Source organism: Artibeus jamaicensis, unplaced genomic scaffold (genome assembly GCF_021234435.1).
Source record: "Artibeus jamaicensis isolate MK-2021 breed Jamaican fruit bat unplaced genomic scaffold, CSHL_Jam_final contig_387, whole genome shotgun sequence".
In the NCBI taxonomy this organism is placed as follows: Eukaryota; Metazoa; Chordata; class Mammalia; order Chiroptera; family Phyllostomidae; genus Artibeus; species Artibeus jamaicensis.
In genome coordinates, this window is record NW_026521812.1 from 20722122 (window position 1) to 20736537 (window position 14416).

General features: G+C 36.7%; 1 protein-coding gene across 4 annotated transcripts in view; it reads left to right on the forward strand.

Moving 5' to 3' along the window:
- The window catches only part of REV3L (REV3 like, DNA directed polymerase zeta catalytic subunit), a 166326-nt gene that overhangs the window by 89056 nt on the left and 62854 nt on the right, over positions 1–14416 (forward strand). For all 4 annotated transcript variants that reach the window (XM_037159018.2, XM_037159015.2, XM_037159016.2 and 1 more), the window contains exons 11-14: positions 524–761; positions 1551–1693; positions 2331–6486; positions 10223–11130. In XM_037159018.2, the coding sequence (XP_037014913.2) occupies positions 524–761; positions 1551–1693; positions 2331–6486; positions 10223–11130 (5445 nt within the window). The remainder of the gene's footprint in view (positions 1–523; positions 762–1550; positions 1694–2330; positions 6487–10222; positions 11131–14416) is intronic.

Genomic DNA, 14416 nt, shown 5'->3' on the forward strand with positions numbered 1-14416 from the left:
CAGTTATTTCTGAGTATCTTTGCATCTCCTTAAACATCATTTGCTAAATGAGCTAAATAAAGCTTAATTTAGGGATAGGCTGTTCATAGGGTGTATTGTTTTTAAGGCACTTCCTTAGCATTAATTTATATATTTATTACTTACTTTATATTTATTTTCAGTATTTGTGACCATATTGATTTAGTGCTCCTCAAGCTTAATTATACAGCAAGAGCTTGGTCAGCTTGTTAAAATGCTAATTCCTACGTTCTACCTCACAAATTCTGATTGATATACATCTGAAAATAATACAAAATAATACTGAATATAAATTGTAACTGAAAAATATTTTAAAATATTAGAAAAAGATATTCTGATTTAGTGAATATGGGATAGGATCTGGGAATCTTCTTTCTAATAAGGACACAGTCATTCCAGTGCAGGTGGTGCAAGGATCTTTTATTTTGTTTTATAACTGATCTGAATTTTTGGATTATTTAGAACACTTAAGTTATTTGTTGGTGATACTTCACATCTTTTGTAGTGGACAGTAGTCCTGATGAGGCTCTAGTACATCTCCTTGCTGGTTTGGAAAATGATGGGTATCAGAGGGAAAGAAATGGGATGCCATCGCCACATCTTTCCTTTGGAAACACTAAAAACCCCCAAAATAGTGATGATGAAGAAAATGAACCACAGATTGAAAAAGAAGAAATGGAGCTTAGTTTGGTTATGTCTCAGAGATGGGACAGCAATATTGAGGAACATTGTGCCAAAAAGAGGTAACTTTTTTGTTATTTCAGTTACTTTAATGTATCATGCAGCAATGGTAAATGATGTCATCGAGGTGTACATCACATTTCTACTACTTACTTGCCTTATAATGGAAGCTTGTACCTTTTGACCATCTTCCTCTAGTTCTCCCTACCCCATAAACCTAACTTTTAGAAATCATCTATTAATATGTGTTGGTAGTAAGTGGTATCTCCTTATACCAGAACTTAAATAAAAGAGAGTTAAACTGTTATAGGTTTGAATAATTAGAACAAAAATTATAGAGTTAACTTGACAAGGAATGGCTTCTAGGTTATTTTAAGTCTTTCAACCCTAACCTTATTACCCCTTTTTATTTGCCTTTTCCGATTGATAATGTAGTGATCCTGTATTTATGGAGACTTCTTAAAGTCTGTCAAGTGCTGCCCTTTTAGAAATTACTGGGTTCTCTCTCACCCAACCTGTTATATATGTGTATATCTAATGATAGAATGAAGGGAGACTATAAGGAAGAACATGATTAGATATGGTGATCCAAGGTATTATAGAGCTTTGAATACAGGAATGATGGTTCATTGTATTGTAGCTCATGTGAAAGGGATTATGAAATCTATTTACAATAACTTTTTGTAGGACATGATACTAAACAAAGTAAAGCTGCTTTTCTTTTTAAAGTTATAGTTTTCAGATCTTTTTTAATTTTTTTACTACTAGAGATCAAATTAGGCAAATTATTTGAGTCCAACATGCTTTTTTCTAATGGTCATACTCAACTAGTGAATCTTAATATTCTCTAGATCACTGTGCCGAAATACCCACAGAAGCTCAACTGAAGAAGACGATTCATCTTCAGAAGAAGAAATGGAATGGAGTAATAACAGTTTGCTTCTAGCCAATCTTGCTATACCTCAGTTAGACGGAACTGCAGATGAAAATAGTGGTAAGTAAAGAAGTCTCCTGTGAGCATTTCTTACTTTAGTGTCTAAAAATATATTTCATTTTAAAACCATAGTTAAACTTACTGGGTAATTGGCCGAGTAAGGCTATAACAATATTGTTATGTTATGTTCTTATCTAGAATTTTTTCTTTTGAGAGAATGTAAATAAATTCTTTCTCATTTTTAAGAGGATAACATTTGTTAATCACTGATTTGAAGCCTCATAAACCTTAATCAGTTTATCATGTCATGTAAGTAGCATAAGAAACTAAGAAATATGCTCAGCTTATTTGAAGTGATCGTGAAAAGAAAGTTTATTATTTTTTAAAAATTTTTCAAGGTTAAAGTATTTTTTCCTTATTTCTCCATAGGCACTGAATATTAATACAATCTGTTTATGATCAAAGGGTTATGAGTTTAAAATAATGACTAATACTTAAATGTAACTAACTATTGATTACTTAGTTTGAGTTATTATCCTAATGATAAGAGTAATCTTTTTGTTAAACTAACCACACAATATTAAACACACAAGCTTAAATTCATATAATTTCTTTTACAGTGATAGTATCACTATATGGGAAAATATTGTAAAACTTAAGAACTGAAGTGAAATAAATTCTTTTTTCTTCATTTCAGACAATCCATTAGACAACGAAAATTCTAGAACCCACTCTTCTGTGATTGCAACAAGCAAGCTATCAGTAAAACCTTCCCTCTTTCACAAAGATGCTGCTACATTAGAACCCCCATCTTCTGCTAAAATTACCTTTCAGTGTAAACACACAAGTGCCCTTTCTTCCCATGTTTTGAACAAGGAAGATTTAATTGAAGATCTTTCACAGCCAAACAATACAGAAAAAGGTGTAGATCACTCAGTTGCTTCTTTCACAAATGAAAGCACTTACTCTCTGAAATACCCTGGATCTTTAAGCAGTACTGTCCATTCAGAAAACTCTCATAAAGAAAAGAAAGATATCCCCCCAGTATCTTCCTGTGAAAGTAGTGTTTTTGATTATGAAGAAGATATTCCATCTGTTACAAGACAAGTACCAAGTAGAAAGTATACAAACATTAGAAAAATTGATAAGGATGCTCCTTTTATACATATGAACCGTCATATTAGCGAAAGTACACTGGGCAAAAACTCTTTCAACTTTTGTGACTTAAGTGATTCAAGAAATAAATTAGCTGAAGGAAATGAAAAAGGAAACAGCACAGCTCTGAACAGTTTATTCCCTCCATCATTAACTGAAAATTGTGAATTGCTGTCATGCTCAGGGGAGAATAGAACTATGGTACACTCTCTTGATAGCATTGCTGATGAAAGTGGACTAAATAAACTTAAAATTAGATATGAAGAATTTCAAGAACATAAAACAGAAAAGCCAAACCTCAGCCAGCAGGCAGCACATTACATGTTTTTCCCCAGCGTTGTTCTGTCTAATTGTCTGAGTAGACCACAGAAACTCTCTCCTGTCACGTATAAACTGCAGCCCAGTAATAAACAATCCCGGTTAAAAATTAGTAAGAAGAAACTTGTAGGTCGCCAAGAGACTTCTACCAAAACTAGTGACACTGGATGTGCAAAAGATAATTATATACAAAATAATCTTTGTAATGGTAATTCTGAGAAGAATAACATACTGGCTAGTGATTTAAGTAAGGTCCCCCGTGGAACTGTTGAAAGTAAAACATCTACAGACAGTTTTATAGATTGTCACTTTGGAGATGGAACCCTAGACACTGAGCAGTCCTTTGGACTGTATGGAAATAAATACACACTTAGAGCAAAACGCAAGGTAAATTATGAGACTGAAGATAGTGAGTCAAGTTTTGTAACACACAACTCAAAAAGTAGCCTACCTCATCCCATAGAAATTGGTGAAAGTTTAGATGGAACTCTCAAATCACGAAAACGAAGAAAAATGTCTAAAAAGCTGCCCCCTGTCATCATAAAGTATATTATTATTAATAGATTTAGAGGGAGAAAAAATATGCTTGTGAAGCTAGGAAAAATAGACTCTAAAGAAAAACAAGTCATATTGACAGAGGAAAAAATGGAACTGTATAAAAAGCTTGCACCTTTGAAGGATTTTTGGCCAAAAGTTCCTGACTCCCCTGCAACCAAATATCCCATTTATCCACTAACACCAAAGAAAAGTCACCGAAGAAAAACTAAACATAAATCTGCTAAGAAAAAAACTGGTAAGCAACAAAGGACAAATAGTGAAAATATTAAAAGAACTTTGTCTTTCCGGAAAAAACGTTCACATGCTATTCTTTCTCCTCCCTTACCATCTTATAATGCTGAAACCGAAGACTGTGACTTGAATTATAGTGATGTTATGTCTAAACTAGGTTTTCTTTCTGAGAGAAGCACAAGTCCCATAAATTCTTCTCCACCTCGCTGCTGGTCTCCCACAGATCCAAGAGCTGAAGAAATTATGGCTGCTGCAGATAAAGAAGCAATGCTTTTTAAGAGTCCTAATGCATATAATAGCAAGACTGTTAATTCCCACATAGAAAAAAATAGTCGAGCAAGAACACAAGTGAAGAAATCAAAAACAAAGCTTGTTAATCCTGTCATTCCTAAGAAAAGGAACAAACGAAATCAGACTAATAAAGTAGTAGATGATGGGAAAAAGAAAATGAGAGCAAAACAGAAGCAAAAAACAAATGAGAAAAGTACGTCAAGAAAGCACATAACGCTTAAAGATGAAAAACTAAAATCTCAGTCTAGTGCCGAAGTTAAGTTTGTGCTGAAACATCAGAATGTGTCTGAGACCTCACATAGTTCTGGAGATTCTCAACTACTCTTTAAACAGAAAGATGTGTCAGTAATGGGTTCTGCTATCGATCACTCCCTTTCTGCTCCCCACACCACTGGAATTCATGCACAACAGAATTTATCTGGCTGCTTTCCTTCTTTCTTAGAAAGCAAGAAACCAGTAGATTTGCAAACATTCCCCAGTTCTCGAGATGATTTGCAATCATCAGTTGTTTGTAATTCTTTGGGACCTGGAATCTCCAAAATTAATGTTCAAAGGTCTCATCATCAAAGTGCTATGTTTACTCTAAAGGAATCAACCTTGATTCAAAAAAACATATTTGACCTTTCAAACCATTTGTCTCAGGTTGCACAGAATACACAGATATCTTTGGGTATGATGTCTCCAAAGACGGAAGAGAATGCAAATACACAAAGGAATTATTTGTCATCTGTCGGAAAGTTAAATGAATATCGTAATTCCCTAGAATCAAAGCCAGACCAGGCATATGCCCCTAATTTTTTGCATTGCAAAGACAGTCAGCAGCAGCTTGTATGCGTAGCAGAACAGTCAAAGCACAGTGAAACTTGTTCTCCAGGAAATGCAGCATCAGAGGAAAGCCAGATGCCTAATAATTGCTTTGTGACTTCCCTCAGAAGTCCAATCAAACACATAGCATGGGAACAAAAACAAAGAGGCTTTATTTTAGGTATGTCAAATTTTAAACCCGAAAGGGTAAAACAAAGGTCATTGTCAGAAACAGTTTCACAAACCAAAGCACTTTCTCAGTGTAAAAGTCAAAATGTATCAACACCTTCAGCATTTGGTGAAGGACCGTCTGGACTGGCAGTTCTAAAGGAATTGTTACAGAAAAGACAGCAGAAAGCACAAAATGCAAACATTTTGCAAGACCCATTATCTAATAAACATCTACCAAACAAAAATGTTTCTGTTCCCCTGGATCATAACAGAACAATTAAGCGAACACGATCAGTTAAATCTCCAAGAAAACCTCGAACTCCCAGAAGTACAAAACCTAAAGAAAAAATCCCCAAACTTCTTAAAGTAGACTCCCTAAATTTACAAAACTCTAGCCAGTTGGATAACTCCATGTCGGATGATAGTCCCATCTTTTTTTCAGACCCAGGTTTTGAAAGTTGTTACTCACTTGAGGATAGCTTGTCTCCTGAACATAATTATAATTTTGATATTAATACAATTGGTCAAACTGGATTTTGTAGCTTTTATTCTGGGAGTCAGTTTGTCCCTGCTGATCAGAATTTGCCTCAGAAGTTCCTAAGTGATGCAGTTCAGGATCTTTTCCCAGGACAAACTATAGAGAAAACTGAGTTCTTAAGTCATGATAACCAGAAGTGTGATGAAGACAAACATCATGCCTCAGATTCAACCTCATGGATTCGATCTAGTACTCTAAGTCCTGAACTATTTGAGAAATCATCCATAGAAAGCAATGAGAACCATTGCCACAACCAGTGGAAAAATAGCTTCCATTCCTTAACCACTCGGTCTAACTCAATAATGGATTCTTTCTGTGTCCAGCAGGCAGAGGACTGTCTAAATGAAAAATCCAGATTGAATAGGAGTTCATTAAGCAAAGAAGTATTTTTTAGCCTTTCACAGCCTGGCAATTCAGACTGGATTCAAGGTCATGCCAGAAAAGAAATGGGACAGTCTCTTGACTCAGTCAATACCTCTTTCACTACAATACTATCCTCCCCGGATGGTGAACTTGTGGATGCAGCCTCTGAGGATTTAGAATTGTATGTTTCAAGAAATAATGATATATTGACACCAACTCCTGACAGTTCACCAAGGTCTACCAGCTCTCCCTCACAATCTAAAAATGGCAGTTTCACCTCTCGAACTGCTCACATTCTGAAACCACTTATGTCCCCACCAAGTAGGGAAGAAATTATGGCAACCTTATTGGATCATGACCTTTCAGAAACTATTTACCAGGAACCATTTTGCAGTAATCCTTCTGATGTACCAGAAAAGCCCAGGTAATCAGAATTATATTTTCCCCTTGGGTCTCTCGGAATAATTACCATGTATACAACATTTGGTACCAGACTGCTAGTTTTCTGACTAGTACTGTATTTGTGAGTAGTATATCATTGTGAAAGCTATTCATAATTACGGACTTACTGAGAAAATTATAAAACAGCTGAATGCTTGCACCTACAGAAATTTCTTTAAATTGATGAGTATTGGTTTTGGATCTACTGTCTCCAGTAAGGATTATAGATGCAAAGGCTCTCTGTGACATGATTCTACATTAAGAAGGATGTCATGATACTTGAAAAGTATTATAACTATCATTTTTTAAATGTTATTTCTAAAATGGTAAACTTACAATTTTTAAAAAGAACTTGATTTTTTAAGTGAAAATGAGCATAGATATATTTTAAGTACTCTTACGATATATATCTCCAAATGAAAATTAAGTTGTTTCTAATATATATATACCACTTCCTTGTTGCCAGCATCTTCAGTCATATTGTTACTGTTGTTAGTTTATACCATTGTTAAGGGGGCAAGGTGGAATTAACTTCCCATTATCTCTTTTAAGAATCTTTTCTGAGGAGTAATAAACAGATACACAGCTCATAGCAAAATGGGCAGGAATCACAATATTGGTTTATTTATAAACTAATAGTTAAGAAGATATTCTGTATCACCTGTGTCACCAAGATAGAGTACATCTAGTAAGAGCTAAGTTGGGTAACATGACTGCATTCAGGTTTAAGTGATAGTTTTCTGCCCTGCCCACTGTGTCCTTGATCTCATTACCGAATCAGTTTCAGAGAGAGGCAGTTCATTGCAGCCACCCAGTTTAGAAGCAAAGGAGGTCAGCTAGAACTGCTGAGGCAGACCCTGCTTAGTCTAAATGATGGAAAGAGATGTAAAGAGCCAGCTGAGGCAAGAGACCATACTGCGTGTGTATGCACTTGACCTTTAGCAGCACTATACATCTGACCCTAGGAAAAATAGCACAACAAATGCCAGGCTTTTACCCAGCAGATGAGCAATAATTTCTGCAATAGTCCTTTAAGAAAGGGGTGAGAAAAAGTGATCATAGCCCTGGCTAGATGGTTCAAAAGGTTGAAGGTTCAATTCCTGGTCAGAATATGTAAAGGAAGCAACCAATTGATGTTTCTCTCTTACATACATCATTTCTCTCTCATTTCTCTCTCATATCGTGACCCCCACCACTTCCTATCTCTCTAAAATCAATAAATATATCCTTGGGTGAGGATCATAACTATAGGGTAAAAGTTTCCTCCTCTAAGGACTTGAAGAGAAGGACAGAAACACCCCCCTACCACACACACACGCACGCACGCACGCACGCACGCACGCACATCACACACAAGAATTTTTTGGTTTGTTTTGCCTATTGCCCCCAAGTGGTCTTTTATCATGAATGGAATCTCTTTATTTCACTGCAGATATCTGTTCCTTAGACATTTGTTTCCATTGTTTGGGGGGCTTTGACTTTATTAGTAGTCATGATATACTACAGGGTCTGGCAGAAGTAACACCTGTTTCAGTGTGGTTGGTAGGGTTATAATGTGGGTGTAATAATTTATAGTTTTACTTAGAACATTTCACCTAAAATGTCATATGGTGTGCTTGAGTGTTATATTGTTATGTTACAGAATTACATGCTTATGATTTTGTAATAAAAGATTTTGTAATAAAAAATGGGCATTATTTGTGCCAGACCCAGTATTTTTTTAATTGAGGTACTTTTTTTTTGCCTCAGCCTTACACATTTCTTAAATCTTAGTTAACTTATCATGTACTAGTCATTACCTTTGTATAGTTTTTGTCTACCTTTGACATTTACTCTGCAGCTGAAATAGAAGGATGGTAGTCATTATTTTTGAAAAGCAAACTTTTTATAAATCTATATATTATAGAAAATTTATAAGGTACAAAAAGACAAAATCGCACCATTTCCCTACCTATGACAATAACTAATAATATTTTAAGTTTTCTTATATGTTTTTAATGTATATAGTTTTTATTTTGTTTTCTTTTATGAAATGTTATGTAGTCACAGTATTGTATCCACATTTACTTAACATTTATAAACATTTTTTAAATTTATGACCTTCTTTAAATATTTAATGGCTATATAATATTCTCATGTGTATTATTGTACAGAAACATTTTCTGTTTTGCCACTGTAGATAATTATGTGATTAATATCTTCTTCATAAAGCATTTCTTGTGTTTTGAAGTTTTTTCTTATAGCCCTAAAAGTAGGTTTACTACTTTTAAGGTTCTTGGTATATATGTTGGCGTATATACCAAGTACCAAGAGTTTTTTTTTTATAGCCCTAAAAGTAGATTTACTGCTTTTAAGGTTCTTGGTATTTTGACATGAGTTGTAGCAATTACCATGCTACAGATAGTATTCAAGAAAGCTGAACTTATCAGACCTCATTTTTTATTTTTAGTTTTATTATGATTTCTATGTGAAAATATTAAGTTGTATATGGTCACATTCCATAGGTATTCTGTTCCTTCAATAGCAATAATTCTGCTTTTAATTTTTCATTTAGCTGGGAGGTGGGTTCAGGGAAGGTGCTAGACCCTGGTTACATAAGTAGGATATCATTGTGAAAACTATTCATAATTGTGGACTTCCTAAGAAAATTCAGAGAACAGATGATTGGTTGCACCTAGAATTAACTAGTAAGGACCAAAATCTTCCTATATAAAGGGGGAAAAGAACCATAGTAACCCTGATGCTCCTTCTTCGATGCTAAATCAGAAAAAAAAAATGAATCTGATTCATTGAATTTTGTCTAGAGAATGACCAGACATTTGGGAAACCATGCCCAAATAGAAGTAATTGGAAAAAAACTAAGAAGTATCTTCATATCAGTCAAAGACTTCTTTTCTGCTGCTATAGAAGGCAGGAATAGTATCAATGGATTTGTTAGCAAAAGGGAGAGGTTTAGCTTAATATTTATAACTATGGGAAGCTAAACCGGGCTGCCTTTTTACTAGTGATTCCCCATATGCACATACATTTAAGCTATGCATTCTGTCATCTCTGCCAACTTCTAAGGTGTTTAAAAAAAAAAACAACTTAGTGTTACACTTAGTGTAACACTTTTAAGTGTTAAACTTTGCCATGTAAAGAGGAGAAAATTATGGTAATTTACCTCAATTGTAAGTGATTTTTTTTTTTAAGTTTGAGGGAATGGCTGGGGCAAGTGGCAGGCACAAAGATTTGTTTGAACCAACTGGCTTTGCTAAACTGTAGATACTAGAGAATGTAGAAAGAGGCTATAGATAAAATATAGGGGTATAGTATCTGATGACAGATTCTTCCACAGTTTTTATTTATATATGGTAACAATGGAAAGTTATTTAAAAACAATTAAGAGGAAAGGCATCCGATGACTTTGTCCCATCTCTGTGAAGAAGCCTTCATGAGCACTTAAAACAAACAAAAAGCATTTTTTCTGGCATTTATAATGGTTTTCCCAAGGAAATTAATTTAGTAGTTATATACCTGTAAGGAAGAGCATATTGAAACTAAAGATGAGTATACCTGCATAAAGTATGTGTATGTAGGGAGGTGTGGAAAGGGAGGAAAGAGATAGGCATTTTTAAGGCTCTAAAAGGGACTTAAAATATTTTTAGGGTAGAAAGCTAAATATTTTCATAATTGCTCTTGGAGACAAAACAGTAGTTCTAAAATATGTTGTTTTATAGGGAGCTCGGTGGACGGCTTCTCACGGTAGAAACTCGACTTCCAAATGATCTAGCTGAGTTTGAGGGGGACTTTTCCTTGGAAGGACTTCGTTTGTGGAAAACAGCATTCTCGGCAATGACTCAAAACCCAAGACCAGGGTCACCCCTTCGCAGTGGCCAAGCATTTGTCAATAAAGGGTCAAGTAATAGCCATAAAATGGTTGAAGACAAAAAAATTGTGATTATGCCTTGTAAATGTGCCCCAAGTCGACAACTGGTTCAAGTATGGCTTCAAGCCAAAGAAGAATATGAACGTTCCAAGAAACTGTCTAAAACTGAGCCAGCTGGAGTTGTAAAATCTGCTGAGAACTTCAGCTCTTCAGTTAACCCGGATGACAGACCTGCAGTGCCTCCAAAAACGGATACAACTCCCCATGTGCACCCTACTACAGCACATACCAAGGAAGATGTTCATAATTTTCAGATTGCTTTACAAGTTCCAACCACAGGATGCAGTCAAACTGCGAGTGAAAGTCAGATGCTGCCACTAGTTGTTTCTGCAAATGATCCTGAGAAAGATGAAGATGATGATGATTATTATGCTAGTTACAGCTCTCCTGATTCTCCAGTAATTCCGCCTTGGCAACAAGCCACATCCCCAGATTCCAAAATATTAAATGGAGATGACAGACCCTTATCACCAGAAGAGGAACTATGTTCTCTGACTGTTGAAAACTTCTTAAAACCAATAAAAGATGGTATCGAGAAAAGCCCCTGCAATGAGCCTCGAGAGCCTCTAGTGATATCTCCAATTAATGTTAGGGCAAAAACTGGGATATGTGAGCCCCTTTGCCTTCATAGTACACCAATCATACAAAGAAAACTGGAAAGACTTCCTGAAGCAACTGGCCTTAGCCCTTTATCAACAGGTAAGTTCATAAATAACAGAAAGGCTTCATAATTGTTCTTCAAAGATTAAAAGTGAAAGTAATATTAGACTGTTAATGAAAGTTGGGGTTTTTTAAATGAAATTTTAGCTCAATAAGTATTGTTATTTTATCACATCTTTGAAAGACATCATCACATGGAAACTTTGCTTTGAAAGCATATGTGAAATGTTCTTACATATGCTTTCATCCTATATTCTTGCATCTGGATGAACCATAGGAGCCCTCTAACAAACCTTACCTCCTTCTCAGCTTGATTTTTCCCATTGCCCTTCTTTCCCATTTTGTTTTCCCATTAATATATACCCAGGTCTCTCCCATCCTTAAAATAGGAACAAAGCCAAACAACTGCTTTGACCTTAGACCTGTCAGCTTCTACCCTTTTTTTTCTCTCCTTGAAAGCCAAATTTTTTAGATTTCTTTAATTTGACAATTCCATTTCTTTACCTCAGATTCATTTTTCAACCTACTCTAGCTTGATTCTGCCCCCATAATTTCACCAGTATGGTTCTTGCAAAGACTCTCGGTAACCTTAATGTAGCTAATGGATGTAGCTAAGCCTATGGATGTTTTCATCCTGTGTCATACCCTGTAAGCAGCCATTGTCCAATTGACCACACCTTCCTCCTTGGAGCTTTTCTGCCCTTGGCTTTTCTTCTCTCTTCCCACTTGCTTTCCATTGAAGTATATCTCCCATTCTCAGTTACTACCTAAGTGCTGGGATTTATTAAGGCTTAGCCTTAAGCTTTCTTTTTACTGTCACTTTATGTTCTCTCCCTAAATTATCTAATTCCTGCCCACAAGATTACTACAAATAACTCACAAATTTAAATTTTCTTTTTTAAAATATATTTTATTGGTTATGCAAGTACAGTTGTCCCGTTTCCCCCCTTCACTCCCCTCTACCCTGCACACTCTCTCCCACCCACAGTCGCCCTTTTTAGTTCAATGTCCATGTGTCATACTTATAAGTTCTTTAGCTTTTACATTTCCCATAATATTCTTGCCCTCCACCTGCCTATTTGCTACCTGCCATTTATGCTACTTATTCTCCATACCTTTCCCCCTCTCTCCTCCTCCCACTCCCCTATTGATAATCCTCCATGTGATCTCCATTTCTGTGGTTCTGTTCCTCTTCTAGTTGTTTGTTTTTGTTTTTGTTTTAGGTGTGGTTGTTAATAATTGTGAGCTTGCTGTCATTTTACTGTACATGTTTTTTATCTTCTTTTTCTTAGGTAAGTCCCTTTAACATTTCCTATAATAAGGGCTTGGTGATGATGAACTCCTTGAACTTGACCTTATCTGAGAAGCACTTTATTTGCCCTTCCATTCTAAATGAAAGCTTTGCTATATAGAGCAATCTTGGATGTAGGTCCGTGCCTTTCAGGACTTCAAACACTTCTTTCCAGCCCCTTCTTGCTTATAAGGTGTCTTTTGAGAAATCAGCTGACAGTCTGATGGGAACTCCTTTGTAGATAACTAACTGTCTCCTTATCTCTTGCTGCTTCTAGGATTCTCTCCTTCATTTTTATCTTGGCTAATGTAATTATGATGTGCTTTGGTGTGTTCCTCATTGGGTCCAATTTCTTTGGGATCTCTGAACTTCCTGGACTTCTTGAAGTCTATTTCCTTTGCCAGATTGGAAAAGTTGTCCTTTATTATTTGTTGAATTGACTTTTCCACTTGTTGCTCTTCCTCTTCTCCTTCTGGTACCCCTATAATTTGGATGTTGGAATGTTTAAAGATGTCCTGGAGGTTCCTAAGCCTCTCCTCATTTTTTTAAAAATTCTTGTTTCTTCATTCTTTTTTGTTTGGTTGTTTCTTCCTTTTCTGGTCCACTCCATTGATTTGAGTCCCAGTTTCCTTCCCATCACTATTGGTTCCCTGTACATTTTCCTTAATTTCACTTAGCATAGCCTTCATTTTTTAATCTAATTTGTGACCAAATTCAACCAATTCTGTTGGCGTCCTGATCACCAGTGCTTTGAACTATGCATCTAATAAGTTGGCTATCTCTTCATCACTTAGTTATATTTGTTCTGGAGCTTTGATCTGTTCTTTCTTTGGGGCTTTTTTTTTTTTTGGTCTTGATGCACCTATTACATAGTGAGGAGCAGAGCCTTAGGTGTTCACCAGAGGAGCAGGGGCAACCCACCTTGCTGTGTTGTGATGCCGAATGTGGGGGAAGGGTCCAAGAGGGAACAGTGGCACTTGCTCTCCTCACTGCCAGATTTCAGTCACTTCCACTGCTTCCCTGAAGCAAACTGGTCCATTCTGGTGCTGATTCCCGGGTGAGTGGGCTTGTGTATGTTCTGGGACCCTGTGGGTCTCTCCAACGAACTCTTCTGTGAGGCTGGGAGTCTCTCCCAGCACCTCAACCCCCACAGATCTTTTCATTTGGTGTTTTGAGGCTTTATTTCTCTATGGTGAGGTGCTGGGGCCCTGGGTTGCATGGTCTGTCTCGCTCCCCAGTTTTGCCTGGTTTATCTGCGTTCGAATGTGGGTGCACCTGGTCCACCAGCCACCTCATGCACAGTGCCCCCCTCACGATCCGCTGCCACACTAGGTCCACCCCCGGCCACCCCACACACCTGGGTCTGCCAGCTGCTGCTTTTTTGGCCACAACCCCTCTCTACTTGGCCGCCTGACTTCACCCCTCCTACCAGTCTAGATGAGTGTGTCTACTTTAACTCCTTGGTTGTCGGACTTTCATACAGTTCAATTTTCTGTCAGTACTAGTTGTTTTTTTGTTTCTAAATTTTTGTTGTCCTTAATTTTGGTTGTGTGAGGAGGCACAGTGTGTCTACCTATGGCTCCATCTTAGCCAGAAGTCACAAATTTACATTTTCATTCAGAACTCTCTTAAGTTTCAAAATACTATATCCAACTGCCTATTTGGGAATTCTACTTGAATGCTCAAAGGCACTAAAAGGTTAGTATTTATGAAAGTCAGTGCATGATCTCACTGTATACATTTACCACCAAGCACCTAAAACTCATGCCCACAAATAGACATTTTTTCAGTTTTCCTCATTTCAGTGAATAGTACCACCATCTCTCTGTCACTGAGTTCCACAAGTCAGAAACATGGGATTTATTTGTAACACCTACCCAGTTCCCTCACTGCCATCCGTCCTCCGGTTTCTAGTCCATTAAAGTCCTGTAACCTCTTAGTTTTCCAAATTACACAACTCTCTACCTCTACTGCTGCCACCACAGCCTTAGGCCAAGCTATCATCCTCTCTCACCTGGTCTTCTACCATGGCCG